Source organism: Botrytis deweyae, assembly GCF_014898535.1.
Source record: "Botrytis deweyae strain B1 chromosome Unknown BDEW_013, whole genome shotgun sequence".
Classification (NCBI taxonomy): domain Eukaryota; kingdom Fungi; phylum Ascomycota; class Leotiomycetes; order Helotiales; family Sclerotiniaceae; genus Botrytis; species Botrytis deweyae.
This window is the reverse complement of record NW_024066220.1, coordinates 884450-908098: the sequence shown is the minus strand read 5'-3', so window position 1 is coordinate 908098 and position 23649 is coordinate 884450. Positions and strand designations below refer to the sequence as shown.

Below are 23649 nucleotides of genomic sequence, written 5' to 3'. Positions count from 1 at the left end.
GACTTGAATAGCTTCATAGACCAAAGAATGAAATGCGATGTGAAGCTTAAATTCGAGACAACCAACGCGAATACTACAAAACCGTACAGACTTTCTCATCATACGAAACTCACCAAAACAATCATCGAATTTGCGCAAAATCCAAGTCGAAAATTCAATACACTCAATTCATCAGCTTCAACAGTACGTATATTGTATCAACCCATTCATAATACTTTATAGCTATTAAAAGGGCCCCAAGTCCAGGTAGTGGAACGAATCTAGTGCTAATACCAACGTTCAAGATTGCGCTCCACAACCAACATATCTCCTTCAACCACGTTTTATCAGATCAATCGGCGTTACCCTCGATTCGCGAACTTCAGGTGTCGCATTACTGTGAAGCTCAGGATAGTGGTTGATCCCCTTCGAAGCTTAACGTCGACTTCATCTGTTGGACAACCACCATTAAATCAAAATGGCGTCCAACGGAATATCAAAAAACCCACCAACACTTCCCCCATCAGTCGAAGAATCATACAAACGTAAATGTATCCAACTCAAGACTCGAATGAATGAAGTCGAAGAAGCCAATGATGCCGCGCGCCTCAGGTTGTCACGAATGCGTCGAGCAATTAACAAGATGCGTCTGGAGCGAGCCTTCCTGTTGGAACAAATGTCGAAACGAACGAGTACAAATGTGGAAGATTCAGAGGGTTCCCCAAGCCCACCTCCAACAGTAGGTTCATCTATATCTCTTCTTCCGTGTCCCTTTCTATATGATTGCAAAAAGACATCTGACATGGAAATTCGTAGCCTCAAGAAAAGCCATTGCGCACAAAGCGTGGTCACCGCAAGCCCTCTTTCCTGAATACCCTCGGTGATCCAACCGTTCCACTGCCCAACAGTTTGAATGCCAATCTCGCCATCTCACCTTCCTCCTCCTCCTTCTCTCATACACATCTCGATATGCCGAGTAACCCTAGCCAAGGAACATTTAATAGCTTCAATACCTCCGTTGCCCATCCACAACCAATATCTCCTCGCCGCGCACTCTCCAATTCTACTCCTATGGGCGGGCGAACGCCGCACTCAGCCTCCCATTCTCCATCTATCCCCCCTTCTGGACCACCCAAAACGCCTGCATCAGGCTTCGAACTATACTGCCAGGAATTACGTGGGCCCATGATGGTACAGCATAGACGTGGTATCAAGGAAGGAAACCTTGACATCGACCGTCTTTTGGCAAGCGGATGGAGAGAAGCAGATGCTGCAACCACAGAACGATACGAAAACCTATTCAAAGCAATGCAAAATGCAAAGAAACTCGAAAACAGCGCCCCCCTAGACGACGACGTAGAAATGGGAGATAGTGGTCGTGAAGAAACACCCAATGGCAACGGAGCCAATGGAGCTGGCGGCTTCACATCTGTGAACAGAGGCTAGACACAATCTACGGAGTTTACTTGGCAGTCGAGGAATGGAAAGGATCTGGATCAATACGAAATGCGAATGGGATAATGGAAGGACGAAATATTCGAAACTTGGCGTTAGGAGGCGTGAAGATGAATCAAGCTGCTTGCTTGCAACATTAGAATTACTTTTTGATTTTCCTGAGATGGAATCCTTCGTGCAGATATCCATCTGCGTGTGTATTTGGTAGTCCACTTCTTTTGGTGTAATATTAACTTCATACGATCTTACTCTTTTTTGATCATGCGAAAATGCCCCCTTTGACATATCCGAGAATAGACTGGAAAGTATTCAGCCCATCAAACTTGTGTAAGCTTTGAAAGAGGTATTTCCTGCTTGAAAAATGCAGTAGACTGCCAATCAACATCTCTCATTTCACATTAAACATCACATCACGCCACAACAAACAATCCAAATGTATTCACTCAATTCTTTCCATTCTTACACCTCATCCTATCTACATATACAAGTCCCCTTCAAAGCTATCCTTCCTCGCGAAAAACAAATTGCCCGTCTATCCAAATATCAGAACGCCCGTTTCCCTCCACGCCATGCATGCACGCACACAGTCCTTCAAGTACTATGTGATGTAATTATTATGTACAAGCCTGTAAGTTCCACCCCAAAGAAACGAATAGAAAAGAAAGAAAAAATTAACGCCCGCGTTTCCGTATGATCAAATCTTGTGTACAAAGTCATTCCAATGGTAAAAGAAATTGGAATGATGGGCGGTGATTATGTTAATGTTCCAGTATGATGGTTTGTATGGTGATTGAGTATGCCATGACAATTTTCTCTGCTCCCTTTCTAGCTTGAACTGTTGGTTGAATGATAACTTCATTGCAATCCAACAATGAAGGATTCTGGGCATTCGAATGCTCCGAAACATAGAAGTGATTTTGAACATTTGGATAATCCCAAACATCAAATCAAATCTCTTCATAGCCAAGTAGTTGAGAGGGCGAGTACGTAGTTCTATAAATCATTCGCCGACTGACAAATCGACGACAATATTGAGAACTGCAACTAGAATTTCCACAGCAATCAGAACGATAACAACCCATTCTAGCTTCTCTCCATGTCTGTGACTGAGTTGATCCTTGAGAACTGCCAACAAGTCCGCAATGACATCCAATCTCTCATTCAGCAGCTTCACTCTCTGATCCATTTCTAGGTAACTTCTCACAGCTTGGTATATTGGTTCCAATTGCGGTTCTGACCAAAATAACTCAGGGGTATCCAGAATTGAACCATTAAGATGAATATTTATGCGGAGGATGAAGAGCTCGCCGATTTGCATGTTGATTCTTTTTCGTGGGAGGTCAATAGCTCCTGTCAGCGCGATTTGGGTAGGAATGTCTTTGTTTTCGTCGATGGTGCTGTCTACCAAAGATTCAAAAAGTGAGGTCTGAAATAGATAGTTAGTACCTTAACGAAGATCGGATTTAAAGACGAAATACCTTAACACTTTGCGCCAAGCCGTGGGAAATCGCTAGTTTGGTCATATAATTTCTCTTGTCCTTCAAGGTGATAAAATCGTTGTAAATCCGAGCTTGATACTCTACAGTGTAATAGAAGTTGAAAGACTCCATTTCCACATCGTTGGCTGCGAATTTGCCGCTCTCGAACCTCGCTATGTCCTTGAGGAACCGCTGCTCATCCTCTTTAGACATACCCCATATCACCACAACACCATAGCCAAATAGGAACACTTCGGGTGTGTGAATTCGAGTGTCAAAGTCGGGGTTGCTTTCTGATATAAGAGCTTCGGTCTCGTTCTCCATTTGTCGCTCCATGATTTCTGGGAGAATATGGTTAGCGGGAGAGTGGTCGCCATTGCTGATAGCAACATCACCGCCATTGGTATGCAGGTCTATGAGGTCGTCTCGACGTTGCTTATTGTTGTCTTCCACCTCAATAACACTATCCGAGTGTCTTCGCTCCGTCAACTTTACCGGCGCACTATGTACCTCCATGTCCCGATCCGAAGGGGTTTTCCCATGGTCTTTACCGTATCTAAATGGTGTGTATATACATTCATCAAACAATTTTGGGTTTGCTCCCTTCGTCTTCTTGCCCCGACCATTCAGGAAGCGCATCACATTTTCCAATTGGTATTTGTTAGCAGTACAGTATGCAGTCACTCGAGGCAATCGAGCGCGATCAGCCTTCCCCAGCCTTGCAGCATCTCTACGCGCTGTCGGATCTTTGATTCGTGTAAATTGAGAATAAACATCTCGTCCGCTCTCTTCGTCCGGTCCATCTGCGCCAACCTCCAAATCTGGAAGATACTTAAGCTTTTGTGTGATCTTACTAGCTCTTTGAGGGCCTATCTTTGATGCCGGGTGCATTGGCACTTGAGGGGATCCATGACTGTTTCGACGTCGAAGTTTGCTATTGAGAGAAGGTGGTGATGGGGCTATTGTTCTAGGCGATTGTGTATATTCATTGGGATCAGTTGTCCTAAGTGCTTGTGAAGGTTCGTTCAAGCCAATTGTCCTGACAGTTGGATTGTCATTGAAGGTAACATTCCTTGGGGCTTTCTTGGAGGTGTTCGTAGGACTGAGAGCTTGTTGGTCGAGAAGAGGTGTGTGCTCTGAGGGGCTGGCGCCGGTGAAAGCCATGGGAGCGTCAGTCGTGTGTATTAATTCTATCGCTATCGAGAGAGAGTTGAAAAGAAGGACTTCAAAGGAGAAAGTTATATGTGCATAGGATTGATTGAGGTATTAATGTATCTAGTAGTAATTCATGAAGTTAAAAATTTACATCTCTGAAATGACGTTTATTTTCTATAAGAGGAAGCAACATTTGGGCAAGCTTTCATCAACAAATCGTGAGATCCGTGCGGGAGCGTTAAACCTCATTCGGAACAGCTAGCACATCCATTTTGATATCAACAGTACGGTTTATTACTATCGGCAAATTTTGATTCGACAGGTAGTATCTGCTGCCGACATTCACTTTGTGTTCGAAGACGACGGGCTCATTCTGTCATTATGAGATTCCAACCTCGAAGCGACGGTTTCAACGAGCCTGTACCACTATGGGCCTCTCTCGAATACTCCCTCTTCAAAAGGTAAGATCTTACAAGTGGCATAGATCAGAGAGGTAATTGCACATGCCCAAGGCATATATCGGGATTCGGGTGAGAAGCATGGCAGCAATCATCACGGATTTATGGGTCCATTATAAGAGTGGTAAGGTCATGATTACTTTATCCCATTGGTAGCTCTTATCCCTATGGCTGAGGCTGTGTTTCAACCTGCATATCTCAGCCCCAGACAGTATCACCAACTCATTTGAGTCCTCGAGATATTTCACAGATTCCTGTCACTTCAAATTTCAACTATATTCATTCTAAAATAATCACTATGTCTGGAGTTGAATTTATCGCTGTCCTTGGAATTGCTTCCAATGTAATAGCAGTTGTGGATGCTTGCACTAAGATACAAAATCGTATTCAATCATATCGCCAAAACGCTGCTTTTCGCGACTTATCTCTCCAGTTGCCTTTACTTATCTCAGCCATCGAGTCTTTGAGATCTTCTCAATATCGTGATCTTCTAGATCCTTCAACCGAAAAGGCATTGGTTCGTGTCCTGGAGGGATGCCTTCGTCAATTGCAAAATCTAGAGGGCTTGATCAAAGACTTGACACCTAGTGACACAGCATCTAAACTCCAGAAGACTTGGAAAGGGATCAGAAGTTTTGGCAAAGATACTAAAGTGCGGGAGATAGTCGGTATTCTGGCAGAATATAAGTCGACTATTGCATTGCACCTTTCTACCGTGCATGTTCACATCACCTCAAAATCTGGAGCATCATTGTCTAACAGAAGATCATACTTTGATGTTCCCCAATCAAGAGTTGCACAATTTGTTGGCCGAAAAGACGTTTTGGATCGAATTCAAACAGCATTAAAAGCTAGCCACAATGACCCTTCAATTGTCGTTCTTACTGGTGTGGGAGGTCAAGGGAAAACTCAGATTGCTCTAGAATATAGTCACCAGCACATGAAATTCTATAAAGGTGTGTTTTGGATTGATGCGTCATCGCAGAAGTCTGCGTCTCGTGGATTCGAGAGAATTTTGAAGGCAATCGACAGTTCTGCAGCTCAATTTGGTGGTGAGGAAAGCAAATCAGCTGTCAAACACATCTTGGGTGATTGGAAGGAACCATGGCTATTGGTCTTTGATAATTACGACGATCCAAACGCTTTCGGTGATTTGCCATCCTTTTTTCCAAACGCCACTTCTAAAGAAAACGCCATCATCGTGACAAGCCGTCACATATCAAGCGGTAGACTTGGCAGTCACCTGAAGCTAGATGGACTGACCGAGGAAGAAAGTATACAGTTATTGACATCCAGATGCACTTCAGTCTCAAATTCTGAGGATGATCTAAATCAGGCAAGAGATATAGTAAAGAGATTAGGATACCTCCCGCTTGCTATTGATCAAGCAGCAAGTTACATCTCAATTCGCCATCTTCCGCTTCACATATTTTCAGACCACTTTCAGAGGCGAAGGGAATTCATACTGAAAGATACTCCGCAGTCTTTGTGGGAATATCAAAAACGAAGCTTGGTCGATTCACAAGAAACTTCTGAGCATCTATCAGTACTTACCACTTGGGAGCTGTCTTTCGACCAGATCTCTGGCAATGATGAGGAGAGGAATCGAATTGGCGAATTCTTGGCCCAAGCTGCATACTTCAGCCCAATGAGTATCAGTGAATCACTGTTCAAAAATCCCGATATCTATAACGTCAAGTCTCCAGGATGGAAGTCTCTTTTCTGCACTCAGGATTCTTGGGACTCTTTCAAGTTTCAAGATGTTATTGTCGGCCTTGTAAATCTTTCAATTATTCAAAACATGGAGATCACGAGCGATGAGGTTCGATTCTCTTTCCATCCATTAGTAAAGGTATTTTTGTTTTCGAAAGCATGTTTAAGAAAGAGCTGATAAATCCCAGGATTGGTTGCAACTTAGAGAATCTGTAGAGAGACGCCGGGCGTGCGTGAGTTTTGCGATCGCATTAACAGCATCTGTTATTCAGGAAACGGACACAGAACTGCTTTCCCTGCAAAAAAGACAAGAGCTGCTATCACATATCGATGCCTGTATCGAGAACAATTCATCTTTTTTGACTGATCAGCAGAGCATTATAGAATACGGAGGCGTTATCGAAGGATTTCAAACCACTTTTGCTACATTTTATGGGCAACATGATAGAAACAATGATGCAGAACGTCTGTTCATGCATTCTCTTGAAATGCAAATTTCACTGTTGGGAACAAATAACGTTGCGACTCTTAGTACTATGAATAACCTCGCGGCTATGTATCTCGATTCGAGAAGGTTGGAAGAAGCTCGGCCTCTACTTCATCAAGCGTTAGAAATCAAGCATACCATGCTTGGACCGCAACATCCACGGACGCTCAACACAGCCAACAACCTTGCGAATCTTCTTGTTTTACAATTGCACTTTGATGCTGCGACAGAAATTTACGAAAGAACCTTGATAGGGTATCAAGACCTTAACGGTCCCGTCCACAAGACTGTGATAGAGTCACTAAACAATTTGGGTGAGGTTGCTATGAAAAGAGGGAACTTCTTGGAAGCTGAAAAATTGTTCCAAGAAGGACTGAAAAGACTAGAAAACTTGGGCGGTGGAGGAGAGGATGGGTTAGCGCTATATCTCAAGGCAAATATAGCTTTAGTCTACAAACTTCAGCATCAATACCAAGAAGCGGAACACTGCTATCATACCATAATTAAGAAGCGAAAAGCCCTTCTTGGGCCCAAGCATTCCTCCACATTGCAATCTATGTGCGAGTTGGGGGATGTCTACTTCGCATCGGGTCAACTGAAGCTTGCCGGCGAATGGTATATTCACGGTTGTGCTAGCAAAGAGCGCGTTATTGCAGGGACAACTTCTTACCACAACCCCGAAGAAGAAGTGGAGAACTTACATTTAGGGTTTGAGCTATTAACAACTCTGAACGATCAAGGGATACCAGACAAATCGCTTGATACTGAAGTCGCTTGTGTTGATCGTCGAGGACCTAGCATTTTAGATGACTCTATAGAGAGGTCAGAACCGAACATGCTAAACGATCCTGGGATACATGTGCCGCACGAAAAAACTTCGTATCACCCCGGGCTAAGAATTCTAAGACCGGATAGGACTGAATTCCTCGCTCCATTGGATCGTGGCGGGATCCATGTCATGCAACAGGCACCACGGAATAACGCTTTCCCTGCCCTCGCTCCATTGGATCGTTGCGGGATCCATGTCATGCAACAGGCACCACGGAATAACGCTTTCTCTGCATCCAATAAGCCTTCGATTCATACACAAGAACTCATATGGAATGAGATGAAAACGCCTTCAAATTGCAGTTCGCTCTCAAAGCCTGATGATGTCGTAAATAAAGAATCTTTCAATTCTGTTACAGCTCTAGAATCGACTGACTATCTGGGTTCAAAGATGGATCGTACAGGAAGGGCATTGAGAAACAAGCAGCTTGCTACAGAACGCCTAAGCTCGGTTTTCTCGATCTTGGGAGCGCACCCGTCTCCAATAAGAAAAACAACCCCGGATAGAGATCTAAGACGAAGGCAAAACTAAGGCTGTGCCTAGCCTGAAGAAGCTTGTCTTTCAAATGTATTTCAATTCAATGCAGAGCATAACAGTTCTAACGAGTCTGCTATCGATTACTAGCGCGCAGACTGATTGTCAAAGAAACATCAGTCTCAATTGGAGACGCTAGAGATAGAAATGAAGAATCTATCGAGTCTTGGGATCTGTCGGGACCCCTCACAATTCACCAGAAACACCATCGACAGGCGGAGCTCGAGTCCGATATCTTTGCCGTCTCCATATTTCGAACTCAGCGGCTTTCTTTTCAAAAAGGATTAGCCGCAACGGAACAAACTCAAACGGCCTTTTATAGCAGTGGGGATCTGTTCCTATCCGGCTGTTTGAACATCTTCTGAAAGAGTATCATATTCATAAAAATTTAGACGAAGTAATTCCGAAGCTACATACTGGACACATGCTGCTAGTGGAGGCCTAATTATAAGTGTATCCAAGAATTCGCCTTAGCAGAATAGGCAAAAAAGTTATCAGCGTTCAGAACAATTTTCATCTATGTGACTAGTTTAGCCAAGGGACCTTGATTGCCAGACCGTAAAAGATCATGCGCGTATGTATGGCAAGAGCGACAACTTGTCTTATCAACGAGCTGTTATATTTCTAATTTTTAGTATGAGCCAGAAACATTACACCCCTTGCAAGAAGGGGCTTGCCACTTGTTTTGTTACAGTTTCTATTGTAGGGGACTGTAGATATTGAGATGAAGACATGTCTGTGCCGCTGTTGGAGGAAAACATTCAATCATAATAGATGCGAATGAAGTCCCTTTTTCTAAAACCTCACGAATGCTTCAACAAGCAAAGTTTATTCGAGATCGGAGCTTCTTTGTACCGAGACACAAGATCATGCATGTATTGATATGATTACAAAAAGATAGACAAAGGAGCGCTCTTGAATTTTCTCGTTCTCTATTACTCCCTCCCGTTCGAGATGAACTTTATTGAACCATACCAACCCTTCCAGATTGATTTAAATCCCTTACAGAACTCATTACTCCCGTGCGCTCGTTGTTACGATCAAGATGCTCCTATTTAAGCATGCTTCTCAAATACTCATTTTTCCTTCTCGATCCTCCGAAATTAGTTTTCGTTCGTTGAGCCGAAATCCAACGGTCGTATAGCTCTGGAAATTCTGTCTCATTCAATACAAACTTTCAATGCTCGTCACTCCATGGTAACGTGCTACAGGGCCATTTTATACGAGAAGCTGCGACGTAGTCTTTGGCTAGATGAGGATACTTATCAAATTGCACTTCCCAGTACATAACATCTTCCATTCTAACAAGCGGGCGATTCATCATGCAATGGGAGGTGGATTTTCTGGGCAGCGAGTCTTGGGTGAAGATACAAAGAGAATTGCTGGTGCCAAGGTGTTTTTCGTGGAAGTTTTGAGGTATAGTTGGACGTTATCCATGATGTCATTTTGGGAAGCGGGAATTTCGAGATCTTCGCTAGTAGTCAAAACTCGAAAGGGCCAGAGGGTAGACGCAAAGAGCCCGCCACGATTCCGGTATAGAAAGAGAGCACTAGCACTTGGATTGAAACCGCATTCGCTCCGGGGAAAAAGATAGTTTGACTGTTAGCGACGATGACGTTTTCAAAAACGTAGTCCCAGAATGACGGACAGTGGAGATCAAAGAGATCCTTGTGGATGTAATTTTGTGGTCGACCCACAGCTATCGATCTGATCATTCCATGACCAAAGAGAAGAATTCTATGTAGACTTAAGAGGTAGATTCTGTAAGCGAGAGGGGAGTGAATTGTGATTTACCTCGCAGTCAAGGCAACATGAGCTTCTTCAGTTATGGTGTCCTTGTTAGACCCTTGATATTCAGATACCCTATTTCGTGGTAACTGGCAATAGTTCTAAAAGCTTGCGCCGCCTTTTCCAAGAATCATCATCTTGCTTATCTTGAATTTGTGTATTTCTGAATATGAGTCTTGGATGATCGAGGTGAGGATTACGCAAAAAGAACGAGGTCACGGGAAAATGGAAAGGACTCGATGATTTCCGGAATGCTGCACCATCTTTCGTCACCTATATGTCTAAATTAAAATGCCGCACCGATGGAGTTTGATTGCAATGATAAATGAGCGGCTGCAATGCAACTAGCTGTCATCGCGGCATTAGTGTGATAGAACATGCGGAAGTCATCGAGCGAAGATCAAACAGAGGCAGTGCTGTAGCGAAGTGTCGGTTGATCCGTCGATCAGTTTATCTGCAAACGGGAGTTAAGGCATTGATAGTGCCACACTAGCACATGTAGTTGTCAGTTGGATGGGAATTTTGTGATGAATATAATACAGCGCCCCAGAAAAGTTCGTGATTGTTTCGAATCTAAATGCAGCAGTACGGTGTTTATACATGACGAAACTCGTGAATGCATATGTCAGGAGGCTTTGATAGTTGTGCTGCCATTTCTTTTTGAGAAGAATAGAAGCGGTTGGTTATGTTCATAGCTCGAGCTGAGAGCGTGTTGTTCTGAAACCTTTAGACGAGCTCAGCTGAAATTCTTTTACCCACAAACATGTTGCCAGGCGCTGCTGGCTTGATTTGAATCGCGTCTTAACTTTATATAAATTTCAGATCGCCATACCGACATCATTGTCCATCGTATTGATGGGAACATCTCTTTAGTAATCATCTCGCATGTTTTGTAATCAATCCTTTATGCTTGTAATCGCCCCCACAAGAGAAAACCAAGACGATCTCACACTGACCTTGGGAATTGGATTGGCGAATAATCTAGACAGCCTCATGTAGTTCAACATGAAGTGTCTTGTTCGTATTTTGATCGATTACTATTAATGAACCAAGAATGGCCATAGGTTACTGTAATACGAGACTCTACTAAGATCTGGAGTTGGATGATGTCAGATGATCTTTATAATAGTTGGAATTTTGATAGTCTTAGCTATAGTTTTCTAGTGATTGGGGTCATCTGAGCTGTCGTACTTTCTTGGAGGATTCAGTCGGGATCGATCATATGATCATAGAGGGTACTGTACTGGCTAGCGAGACGCTGGCGCCTTTCTATATAAGTTACTAACTTCCCATAGTCAACGTTGATGAAGAACGATTACAACCATAATAAACCAAAGTACTTTACACTTATCAACCAAGTTGATACCAACAGATTCATATCACTTTCTTGGTCTTTCATCTCTCTTGCTACCACTCAAACTAGGTTTCTGCACCTACCACACCACCCACAACATTTTGAACAAGCAAGCGAAGCTCGCGTGTTAGACAGAAAGAAATCTTGGTTTTGCTAAATCACCCATCTATCATGTCCGAGTCCGAAAACAAGGTTCGCGTTGGCGTTGGAGTTTTCATCCTGCACCCCTCTTCTACCCCTTCAAACCCTCTATTCCTAATGGGCAAACGGCTTGTTCCCCATGGCCACGACCAATGGGCGAATCCAGGTGGACACCTCGAGTTCGGTGAAACACTTGAAGAATGTGCTGTCCGGGAAGTGCTTGAGGAAACAGGACTCGTACTTCAAAAGGAGAAGATGAAATTTCTCACCGCGACGAATAGTCTTATGGAAGCGGGACCCAGGAGAGATGGGAAAGAAGGGCTGGAGGGGAAGCACTACGTGGCTATTTGGATGGTGGGGACTTGGGATGGAAAGGGAGCGGGCCCGAGAAATCTGGAGGGGGAGAAGAATGGTGAGTGGGAGTGGGTAGGGCTGGAGGAGACTAGGAGGTGGGCGGGAGTAGAAGGCATGCTTTTCCAGCCGGTGCTAGATTTGTTGAGGGAGAGAGGCGAGGTCCTCGAGAGTCTTGTATAGGTGGCTCGATTTCCAGGCTGGGTGGTGCATTTGGATTTGGAGTTTGGGTCTTTTATCGGAGTTGCTGGGAATTGAGGTGATAGATCGATTTGGTATGGGAGATGTGCAGAACGTAGAACATGCTGTAAAGATTTGGAAAGACGAGTGCATAATTTTTGGATTACTATTACATTATGAATAGAAAATGTACCCTCATTTAAACTTGCGATCATGATTATCATCGAGAGAAGGTCAAGTGTTCTTCAAAGCATCACGTCACAAATTATGGACTGAGGCGCGAAAAGACTGACAGTTTCGATGGAAAACAGCAATAGAAACCATGTAAGATAGAAACTCACACCTCGCCGAGATTTTGAAGCCTTGCAATATTATGTGGTGAGCCAGGCCCAGCTACTCCGGGTAAAACGTAACAAGGGTTTCAAGCCTGATTGATACAGTAATAGCCAAAAAATATGCAGTTGTTGCAAGCATCCCAGCAGGTTACCAACAAACCACTTTAGGCTTTTTTTCGAAGGCGGAATATGCAACCATATCTCCCACTACTCAACTGCTTATCAATAAACCTAGCTGTTATTCCTGAGCTAGTGGACATAAGAACTAGTCTCCAATATCCAGGAACCTTGAAAGCGTTTCGATTATAACGCTCACTACATTTGTCGGTATTTAAGAGTATGGCCAATGACAGGGGCTGTAATGCGGAGGAGAACCTCGTATTCGGAGTCGTGTTTCGATAGTAGAACTTAAAGCGACAAAGGTATCATTATCCTGGTTGTTCCAACTTTTCGTTACCAAATGGAAGAAAACTTATTGGTATTCGGGGCCCAAATCAATTGTAGGAAGTCGAATGAGGGGTCCAAATTCTGTCGGGTCACCACAGAGCATGTGATTCGTGGAGAGAGTATGAGAGCGGGTAAAAATACCCACCCTGGAAATACTAAGGTTACGCGGTAAATTTGTAGGGAACATCGAAAAAACAAGCAAAATATGAGGGCCTTAATTACTTTTTGTAAAGCAATATGCATGGCATACTCACAAGACTGGCCAGTCGATAATAGATTGAGCAGATACGCAAGCTCTCTAGAAGTCTAAAGATGCCACGCTATCTTGCACAATTGAAAACATGACTATCAGTACAAATCTAGAGGCAAGTTGAAGTGCAACTAACTATACAATCTATTGGAGCAGAATTGTATGTACGTGATACAACGCATACGATACCTGCATGAAGCACGCGGGGATATTCCTTCTTTAGAGAAAGACTGCATATCCAGCCGCGACCTGCAGCTCTTGTAAATGAAGCCGATGTCGCACTTTCAGCACTTTCGTCTGCAGTTATAGAAATATCTAGTAAATCACAAGTCGTCCTTACATCATCGTGATTAGAGGGCCAATCAATCAACTGTTCAACACACCTTCATTTGTACTTGCTCGCTGCTGTGGTTGCTATGAAAGTTCCCGTCTATCTCTGATTGGGCTGTAAACTACTTTGTTCCAGCAGAATGAACTTCTGAGAATCTCCGGCGCTTGATAGTCGCTCGCAACTCGCTAATAAGGGCTAATCAAGATGCCAATATGCACAATGAAGTAGCAATGACACCTTCTGTATTTGAATCGCCTCGCCGCACTTGTGTAAGCCACCGGTTGGACACCCGAGATTTGCTTTTTTTTTACATAGAGTAAAGCCCAGATAAAAGTCCATCTTCTTGAATCATGTCATACCAAAGAGAAACTTCGTCGGTTTGTTATTACAAACTACAGCAGGGCAACGCTCTAGAAACCGAAGATAAGGACCAATGTTGGAAGGAAATGAGATGAGTTCTATATTTATGCCGGAACTTACAGCTCACAAAAGTTAGTCGACAGTTTGATAATATCCTTGATGCCGACAGTAATCGCTTACCACCAGGTTGGGACGAGTTAGTCGTACCTATTGCAGTTATCTGCCCGTTATGAGCTTTCAAGGACAAGCTCCGGCTAGAAAACATATTGAATTGGCGTGTTGGTGGCGTTTATTGAAGTTGGAAATTACGGCGTGATTTCATTGAAATTGGGTTCTTCTTCAGTCCAATAACTGCATAGATCCAGGAAGCATTGCGGCACAGCTCTGGGCAATTTTAACTTCACTCACCTCGGAAGTTTCCAAGAACGAGATTCTGGGAATCCATAAGGTTAACCTATTTGGAGGCTTTGCAACTAACGATGGGTGCCAAAGGGCGTGAAATCATATAACTCGGGCGAGCAAGCGCTGAGGAAAGTGATTGATCACCCGTAATCCAGTGATCATGCTGCAAGCCCTGATATAGCCACGAGAGTCTCACTGCTATCAATGAATTTTGAGCAGAAAAATAGGTTGTGGCTTTATTTGATCTCCGGGTATCGATAACTCATGCTTATCCAGCCTGTGCCACGGCCATGAAAACATTTGCAAATCCGTGCCTTCAATACTATAGCTTCGTATATGATTGAGCGGCATCAAACACTTGAACTCCCAATATTCCATATTTCCGGAACGAAGGAAAACAATTTCGTGAATATCCTTGTGTCTGATGATACTGGCCTCCTCTTTCATGGATTGTCAAGTGCTTTCAGGATCTAGAACTGAAGTTTGGTGTCTGTTCCTTGCAATTGCATCTCAGTCAGATGTCATTCCAATTTGACATTTATGTCAAAGCTTCAGGATTTTGTCGTTGTCAGCAAATTCGCGGTAGTTGACCGGATTTGGACTACCTAGGTATTCATAGTAATGTTAATTTCAATCGTCTGGGGAAGGATTTATGTCGTCCGTTTCATGATCACTTTTATCATTATGCACCTTCCATATTTAGTAGTTATTCGAAATTTGTTTGATGTCCTGTTTGTCTTTGTTGTTTGATCCAATATCACCCAAGGCTCACGTAAATATAATAAAATCCCTTCTGCTTGGAAATCTGACCACGTCATCACGAGAATTTGGATTTGGTGTCACGTTATTCGGGCGGAGTGGCTAAATTTAGATAGCGTAAACTTTCGGAGGATTGATGGCCCCACAGGTTCTATGCATGTCATGAGATTTAGTGAAATTAGTTCCATCCCCGGACACACTAAATCTATCGTGCGAATGTCAAGAAGACGCAACATACTTCGCCCGGTGTTGTAAGATCTTACAATGGATTTCAAACTGACAACTTTAGTTCCAAAGTGTGATGAATTCTACCTAAACGATCGAAATAGGAAACAAACAGTTGATTTTGTTAATTATCTCGCTATATCTTGTGCTTAGGTTCTCGATCTTGGGGATTTAGCCTCTAAGAATTTCAAGATTGTCTTTTCATGAACTTCCCCTACGTACGTTCCCACAGCATTTTTTCACACTAATATCACTACCTGTTATGCCAATTAAAAATATGTACGATTCTTGCAAAAGAAGATATAAGTTACGCAAATACGCAGGAATAGACGAGATAGAGATTCAGACTTACTCATTGATGTCTAGAACTAGAGGTTGTATCGCTTTTTAGTGACTACGGATTGAGTAGTCTGTGTTATCGATATTAAAGGGGTGGATAGCCAGAAACGATTTAGAGACCTACCTAAAGAGCTAGGTTCTTAGATATGGACATCAAACACGCTCAACAAATTCAGATCGTCAGTTAGTTGAGACCTAGACTTTAACTATCAAAGTATCGCTCTAGTTCAATGAAGATCCAACATTCCTTATGCCAACATAGAAAAATTTAATGCTTCGAGGTTCAAGACAATCGATGTAGTGAAAACTTATGATAAATTGGCATCATGGAACTTGACGTGAAAAAAACTTTCTTAGAAATTAGGAAATATTCGTAGGGTTTGGTACTGCCATTGTATCCCAAACAGTGAATATTGTCTTGGAAACTTACGTTACGCTCATTACGAAAGAATACTGACCATTAAACACAAATCTTAGATGATTTTGTTTCATACTCTTACACTCCTTGCGGTGCTACGTTGATTAAAGGAAGATTGTCAATCCTTCGCTGAAGAAAGCCTCAATCCCAAAGCAACGTCAAGAAACGGGTTTGAACACTAGAATAGAAGAAACGACACCAGGGAAAACATATATAAACCCATTAGATATCTTCGGAGACAAACTATTCTCATCATCGCATCACCATCAACTTTTAAGTACATACTTCCCAGAACAAACTCACAGCACACGGCTCCTCGTTGTCTTCACACTTTCATTAAACACAATTTTTTTAAACAAAACATCTTCCTCAGTCAAAATGAAGTTCACAATCACTGCTATCGCCGCCATCATGGCATTCGCTCCCCTCATCTCCGCTGCTCCAGCTCCAGTATCGGCAAACGAGCCCGAGCTCGTCCGACGCTCAAACACAGGTGACTTGACCTACTATGATGTAGGTCTTGGTGCCTGTGGAGTCACCAACTCTGACTCCGAATTGGTCGTTGCTATGTCAGCAGGACTTATGGGAACCCAGTCCAACGGTAACCCCAACTGCGGAAAAAAGATCAAGATCAACTATGGCGGAAAGTCAGTCACTGTTAAGGTTGTTGATAAGTGCATGGGCTGCGCTACATACGACTTAGATTTGAGCCCTGCCGCTTTCAAGGCTCTTGCTCCAGAGTCTGCTGGACGCATCAAGGGAACCTGGTCTTTCGTTTAGATTGACAGACATTCGGAAATCGGCAGAGCTGGTCAAGAGATTGATTTGCTGTAGAATTTATCCCTCCTGCTGCACGGCCAGTGGTGGATTGGTGGTGTCCATACGTGGAGGGTGAAAGTTGTGGTAACCTTAGATCGTTTTATTTTCGTTGGATTTTGGAGAGGTTTTGCGTTCTGGTGTTCGAACATTGGGAGAACAAATTGTCATCTGATGTTGTATCTATAAAATTACGGGGGAAAAAACAATATTTTGTAGAAGTAAATTGAATTTGCCCTGCGGCATGACATCACGGGTCTGATTCCATTCATTTCGCGATGGTGACTTTGAATTTTTTTATTGTGGCGTGACTGTCCATGCTATTGTGATGCATAAGGAATCCAAACAGGTAACTTCAACGGCACAGCGATGTCTATAACCTAGGAACTTATCACCAACATTGAACCAAAATGACAAGAAGGTGCGATAACTTTATTGATGCAGGAACAGAAAATCCGTGTTCCAAAATTGAGATATCCAGGCTGACGTTTTGGAATCTCGGTTATTAAGCTAATGAAGGGGCTTGATTGGTGAACCAGTATTTCGGGCCCGGAAAGCCTGAATACACTTCCGGGGTTGGACAAAATGCAAGTAAATACAATTTCGGGGCTGGCTGGAAAACTATAGCAAATCCTCGCTATAAGCATAAAATCGAATTTTTTCCCCCCTCGACCTCTTCAATTGGATAACTTTGACATAATACCAAAACGATTACATCTCATTGAATGTCCGAGTACATCCGAGCCAAATCCCGACCTTGCCATCCTGATTTATGCAAAATAAGAATAATTTGAAGAAATAAATCTTTGGAAATTAAAATATCTTCAAGATGAGCCTTATAGCCGATCCTCGATGCGGGGTTTTGCTTTATGGGGTGCAACCTATGCACCTGGAACATAATCTCACAAGGCCTGGTGGGCCCTTATTTTTGAGACATGTTTTTCTAGCGAGACATAACACAATGATCCCGAAAATTCATTGGCATAAAGAACCAAGGATATAAGATCGCGATAAGTTTGGGGACACTCGGGGCAACTCTAACCTTGATCGGCAAAACTCAACCTAACTTGGAAATTCCGGTACGTTCTTGGAATCCTGAGCAGATAACCTTCAAGCATTTTTACAGATCTACCGAATGACTTTCCGTTTGTGGGCATCAATGCAGTACCACATATCACTATCGCTGCAGCTGTCATGTCGAAATAATCATGGTTGGGGCTCACACCGAGTTCTGTTACTTCTAGCCTTTTGCAACTTCAAAGTTGGCGTTGTCATTCGGGTTGTTTTCAGATGAAATGATAGGTAGACTTCCGAGACCCTGGAATGCGCCTTCCACCAAGTCTTATGAACTTCTCGAGACGATCTAACGTCTGAAATCTTCCATCGATTTCGGTGTGGTCCCCAGTCACCATCGCATTCCGATCTTTGACTAGAATCACGATTAGTTCGCACGATCGGAACCCGAGAAGAACCACAACACTTGACTAAAGGCCGCTCGTGCTTACGCACCCATCACTCAGGCTTGAGGTTTCTAGTGGCCGTCATTAGTTGCATAGTCCAACAGGGCGCTCTCTAAATAAACTGATTCGCGGGACGCTCCACCACAAATCTGAATCCTACTTGTGGACTCGACTGGGTTTTCCTCTCAATGCAACGCTATCATATCGATGATCTTTAACATCTGAAAGTTAAACCTTGCAGAGGCCCTTTAATTGACACCCTTATCAAGCATCTATTCTAAATAGATCACTCGATTTGGCTACTGGCGTCTGTTGAAATACAATTTCAAGCATTTCCTTCTTTCATAGTGCTCTGGCGACGCTTTTGCTATCGGTTTTCGCTCGAAGATGCGGGCTTCACACTATCCTTCGATGAACAAAGCCACATCTGAAAGACTTCTTCCACCGTTGAAGTTTGTGTGCCATTCTCTGCGCGTGGTAGTAAACAAAAATCGCGTGTTACTTTCGACAGACTTTTTTCTCCGAAAGATATACTGGTAGAACCTCGTTTCTTGGGAGTGAAGCAATTAATTCCAAGGGACCGGGACTTGCACTGCATAAGTGAGCTAGATGAGTCATACAGATTTCTACAGTGGGCAAACCAAAAAAGTAAAACTTATTACTCTTTCCCATTTCACGCTGCATGTATTCGAGGCGCGAACCAGCCCGTATCCTGGGGTTGCACTGACAGCAATGAGTGTCCATCAACATCTTTAATTACATTCCACCCAGCCTTAACATTAAAACTTCCATGATACTTAATAACGACTATAGTCAAAGCGTCTTACTTTGAATAGTATTATGTCTAGAAGCGGTGAGTGTCAATTCATGCAGACAGATTTGCCTGGTTTGCCTCGTTCCAACATTGGCCTGCGACGAAACCTGCTTCTACGGACCAGAGTTGTCTTTTCACTCAACTATAGATAACAATAAATATTGTCAGATCAGTACAAGACTGTAGGCAGGGTTTCATTCCGCAGAATTCACAGATATTTAGCAGGGCTTACGCCTAGGATTCGAGGCTCTTTACCGCATCTGAATGTCACAACGCGTAAGTCGATCTAATTCTGCCGAGAATATGGATTTTATGGGAACTATTGGCTTGCTTGGTTTATCTCCGAGAACAATTACTTCAAAGATTCTTACCAACTGCATTGCCAAGAAATTGTTATTCGGGACGTTGCAGCAGCTCAAAGGCTTTGACAATGCTTGATCCGGTCAGTCTGGTAACACAAGTTATGGGTTTGTTAGTTTCGTGACGTGGCAGCCTGAAGTTTTATTAATTCTCAAGTCTGTTTATTTCTTTACTGGTTTGAGCCTTGCATTGCAGTCCATCCAACTATGGACGCCTGGAGTTATTAGACGAAACGACTTGGATTAGTAAATTGCTATATCCGGCCAGAGGCATCGGTAGCTAGCCGATGTCTAACTACTTACTTCATGAGCAGTTCGCCTTAACTTACATATTTCCGGCAATGCTCCATTCCCCATACTTTCTTCATCCAAGGCCTTGGATTTTCTGCAATAAAATATGGCTCAAAACCGTCCACAGTTTCACTGCGGATACTTTGGTTGCAACAAGACCTTTACGCGTCGCACAGGTGCTCGCCGTCACGAAACGACCGTTCATGGGGATAAAAAGTACTGTTGCAGTGAACCAGACTGCAATTATCGCGGTGGAAAAAGGCGACACGATTTCAAAAAACACATGCAAAACAAGCATCCTGGATATGATGGTATGTAGCCATGAAATTAAGATGGAAATAATGGAAATCTTAGCTTATAACTCTTGCAAAGATCACTTGTTCGTTCCAGAAGACTTCAGCAACCTGCAAGGCAGTCATTCTCTAGTTGCAGATCGCTCTCGAAGCCCAGAGGTCGGGAATTCTTCCCAAAGTGGGTTGCCTCCCACTAAAATTGAATCTTTACAATGACAATCCTAATCAATTGTGTCAAGTTTCTGGAGATTTCTCCTCAATGCCTCCACCGTCAAGTACCATATCGAACTCAAGGTACATTCCTGTCGACACCCACGAAGTCCTCTCAACCCCTTCGATGGCTCCATTGGTTTCAGCTGGCGTGCCGCAGTCTCATGGCAATACGATTAGCCCGACTATCATTTCTCTACGACCTCCCGATGCAAGTGAATTTCAGGTTGTCAACCTGCCACATTCTGATTTCGAGCCATTACCAACGACAACTACGACGATTGGAAGTATTTGGAGTCATGTTGATCCATCAACAATGTGTGATCTACCCTCGAACCTCCATGATATGACGGGCACAGGTGTCGAGAACGAGTATGCGACTTTTGAAGGTGAATATGATCTGAGCCGATGTGGACAGCCAGGAAGCGACCCTTATCACAGATGGTGATATTCAAATGTCCACCGCTATCACAAATGCTTCAGGTATCTACGGGAAAGGAGGCTTGAATGAATGCGTGGCTGTGTTTGGAGACGGTCGCTATTGAAGACGGATGTTCTCTCGCAGCTATTTCATTAGTGTCACTCTAAATGACATCAATACTATCGCCTCATTCTTCTCGGTATGCAAGTTGTAAAGCTTACATTCATTGGGTCTCGGAATTAAATAGAAAGAGCTGTGGGGTTTTCTCATTGTGCGAGAGAAGCTATAACACTTTAAGATTAAAATCCAAATCCTCTTCATCTGAACTGAACGAGCGAGACTACATTATTCTTTGACGTTAGCCTCTAGTCTCAATACCCCGCAGCAGCTGCTTTGACCGCTGCACATTTAGTAGAATCGGCTTTGCATCATGCATAGCACATAAATTATACATCAGCATAGGTCATAACGTCGTGGAACATTGTACTGCCTACAATGCCCTGATCAGTCTCTTCAAAAAAGTTACCAACATGAAGGCGTGAGAGAAATTATTTCGTTAGTTGTGGTCCCAATCGATAAAGCATGCACACATCATAGCGCCATTCCATGCGACGTGATAAGAGCTAAAGAAAATTCAAGTTAGTATGCAAACACTTTCCAACGCGTTATCACAGGATTGCATAGAACGATAAAAAAGCACGGGGAATGTCTTCAGACAAACATAATTATTAGCATTAAAGCCAGGCCCTTTCTTCACCGACTGTTATGCAGGGGTAATGAAGCTTACCCAACGAATGATACGCATTGATTCAAACATCCTAGCGAATCCTGGATATATAATCAATAGCATGAAATTTTTGGAATATTGAACTCACCGCTATTACTCCTTAAAGTCTATACTTGGGTTGAAAATATCATCTCATGGTTAAGTCATGACCGTCGAATGGACATCTGTGGCCGGAATAGAACACCACTGCTATACCATCATATGAATATTATACAATCAGGGATATAGACAGTCCAGTCTTAAGAAATTAAGTTGGATCGGTCATATAATTCGAGATGTTTCAAATGCGCTCAATGCTATATCATGTATGTATTAATGCTGGTATGACAGGCGGACAAGCAAAATAGCGCTTGACGGACAGTACAAATTTATCCGAACGTTATTCCACAACCCTAGTCTACACACAACCCTTGCTGAATTTCAACAGTAACCGATATCAGGAAATTCCATCTTCGGTCTGTTGCAGACTCTCGGCCAATTCCATGACCGAATTCGGAACGAGCCCCGTATTCATTCGGCACCCAAAACATAAGCATGAATTCCATGAGTAGGGATCAAAGCCTATCTTAAGCTCATGCATTTCTAATATATTACTGTGGGTGTATCGTACCAATAACGAACCGGAGCGCCCAGGGGCTCTAGCCATTCCAAACTTCAATGCCGTCAGATTGTCATACTGTCAAATCTGCAGGATCGGATAGACGGGTCCTAACCAGTTGCTTTCATGGGGAAGGTAGTGTCACAGCCAAGTATCCTGTCAAACCTGCAGGATCGGATAGACGGGTCCTAACCAGTTGCTTTCATGGGGAAGGTAGTGTCACAGCCAAGTATCCTGTCAAACCTGCAGGATCGGATAGACGGGTCCTAACCAGTTGCTTTCATGGGGAAGGTAGTGTCACAGCCAAGTATCCTGTCAAACCTGCAGGATCGGATAGACGGGTCCTAACCAGTTGCTTTCATGGGGAAGGTAGTGTCACAGCCAAGTATCCTGTCAAACCTGCAGGATCGGATAGACGGGTCCTAACCAGTTGCTTTCATGGGGAAGGTAGTGTCACAGCCAAGTAGCGGAGCAATTTGCCCTATCTTCCTAGGTGCACAAGCTTCGAGACGCTCAAGCCCCTCCCCCTTTCAGCATCTCGCTTAGTAGCCCCGCAAATGAGTCGTAACCCGTGCCAAGGTGAGAAAACGCCTCGTGTGTACCATTGAATTGGACCCGATAATGGCAAGGAGTATTACTATAATCCTGATTGTTTCCTCGGTATAATGCAATGCGGACTTTTAATGCAGGGTGGATTCCCGGAATAATTCAACAGCAGTAGTTGGTCATCTTCAATAGAGTTCATGCAGATCCCCAGATATCTTTCATGCCCGGAAGTCCGACCACTAATTCCACGGGATTAAACTAAGACATAGTGATGATCTGAAGCCGAAATCATCTTATGTGCCAGTACCGAGACATTGCGTCAAACTACCTACCTAGCAAGTTGGCGACAAAGTGCATCGACAGCACCATAATCGTGATAGTATCATCCGATAATTTGATTCTAGACCTCTTTATTCCCCAGCTATGACTCCCTTGATGGAGATAAGCGGAAATTTGACACTGTGGGACGCGCACGGTATGAACACGTGGTTAGCTTGCTGGTAGGGGGAAGTGAGCTCATAACTCAAAGACCCCCACGAATTGACCCCCACAACAAAATCATGAGACTGGGGAACTTCTATACCAGGAAAATATGCTGTTATAAACTAACATCGTTCAATTCAAGGAGTGGAGGAGTATTCCATCAGGTGCTGGAATTTGACTCCTGGTGACAACAACATAAGTCGGCAGTTATTAACAAACACCAAGATACAATACTACGATATCACTTCAGGGTATCCCACGAACTAAGTATAACTTCATGAAAGACTCGGCAGATAAAGCATCCTATAGTAATTAATCCACCTCGGAAAGTATCCGACGCTACCATCAATACAATGGGACTCTACCCCATAAATATATGGGACCCTAAAGGAGTCTCACACAACAGATCGGCGATTCAGTATAATTGTGACATTCCCAGTAAGCATGACCAGGGAGGGTATTGAACAACTCTAATTCTAAGAGATACTCACCCGCATGACTTTCCATCCCATCACGCACCCTGCCATCTTACCATCTCATCCGACCACCTCGCACCGCATTGATACCTCGCACCAGACTGGCGTTGCGGACATTACCAATCTAGGATTACAAATTTCGAGCAGAGACCTGCGTATAGGTACTTGCTGTTACCAATGATATTAACGATATGACAACTTGAGCTGATCATAGCCTTTCAACCAAACAGGAAGTCAGTTGTCTGATCTGTCAAGAGATATGGTTCTTGTGGTGCTAGTGCAGAGGGAGTAAGCCTTGATTAGTATTAGTAGAGCTCTGATATATTT

The 23649-nt window shown here is 43.4% G+C and overlaps 7 protein-coding genes across 7 annotated transcripts; 6 read left to right on the top strand and 1 right to left on the bottom strand.

Moving 5' to 3' along the window:
• The first annotated feature begins 36 nt into the window (after positions 1–36).
• On the top strand, positions 37–1698 carry EAE98_006404 (uncharacterized protein). The gene is made up of 3 exons (XM_038954027.1): positions 37–183; positions 285–718; positions 796–1698. Exons 2-3 carry the CDS (start codon positions 458–460, stop codon positions 1423–1425), a joined length of 891 nt encoding a protein of 296 aa, XP_038809817.1. The 5' UTR covers positions 37–183; positions 285–457; the 3' UTR covers positions 1426–1698.
• A 736-nt stretch (positions 1699–2434) lies between these two features.
• EAE98_006403 (uncharacterized protein) lies at positions 2435–4076 on the bottom strand (the record flags this gene model as incomplete). The annotated part of the gene is made up of 2 exons (XM_038954026.1): positions 2435–2860; positions 2913–4076. 2 exons carry the CDS (start codon positions 4074–4076, stop codon positions 2435–2437), a joined length of 1590 nt encoding a protein of 529 aa, XP_038809816.1.
• A 747-nt stretch (positions 4077–4823) lies between these two features.
• EAE98_006402 (uncharacterized protein) lies at positions 4824–8085 on the top strand (the record flags this gene model as incomplete). The annotated part of the gene is made up of 2 exons (XM_038954025.1): positions 4824–6377; positions 6427–8085. 2 exons carry the CDS (start codon positions 4824–4826, stop codon positions 8083–8085), a joined length of 3213 nt encoding a protein of 1070 aa, XP_038809815.1.
• A 3316-nt stretch (positions 8086–11401) lies between these two features.
• On the top strand, positions 11402–11905 carry EAE98_006401 (uncharacterized protein; the record flags this gene model as incomplete). Its single annotated transcript, XM_038954024.1, has 1 exon — positions 11402–11905. The coding sequence occupies one exon, from the start codon at positions 11402–11404 to the stop codon at positions 11903–11905; it is 504 nt and encodes a 167-aa protein (XP_038809814.1).
• Positions 11906–16146: 4241 nt separating this feature from the next.
• EAE98_006400 (uncharacterized protein) lies at positions 16147–16548 on the top strand (the record flags this gene model as incomplete). Its single annotated transcript, XM_038954023.1, has 1 exon — positions 16147–16548. One exon carries the CDS (start codon positions 16147–16149, stop codon positions 16546–16548), a length of 402 nt encoding a protein of 133 aa, XP_038809813.1.
• A 3066-nt stretch (positions 16549–19614) lies between these two features.
• EAE98_006399 (uncharacterized protein) lies at positions 19615–20459 on the top strand (the record flags this gene model as incomplete). Its single annotated transcript, XM_038954022.1, has 3 exons — positions 19615–19819; positions 19881–19979; positions 20041–20459. 3 exons carry the CDS (start codon positions 19615–19617, stop codon positions 20457–20459), a joined length of 723 nt encoding a protein of 240 aa, XP_038809812.1.
• A 1417-nt stretch (positions 20460–21876) lies between these two features.
• EAE98_006398 (uncharacterized protein) lies at positions 21877–22284 on the top strand (the record flags this gene model as incomplete). The annotated part of the gene is made up of 1 exon (XM_038954021.1): positions 21877–22284. One exon carries the CDS (start codon positions 21877–21879, stop codon positions 22282–22284), a length of 408 nt encoding a protein of 135 aa, XP_038809811.1.
• Positions 22285–23649: the final 1365 nt, after the last annotated feature.

What these genes read in the sequence shown, in the direction of transcription:
- EAE98_006404 (XM_038954027.1), top strand. Translation starts at nt 458, where the DNA reads ATGGCGTCCAACGGAATATCAAAAAACCCACCAACACTTCCCCCATCA. An exon ending in CCCCAAGCCCACCTCCAACA is followed by an intron (nt 719 to 795) that starts GTAGGTTCATCT and finishes GGAAATTCGTAG; the next exon opens with CCTCAAGAAAAGCCATTGCG.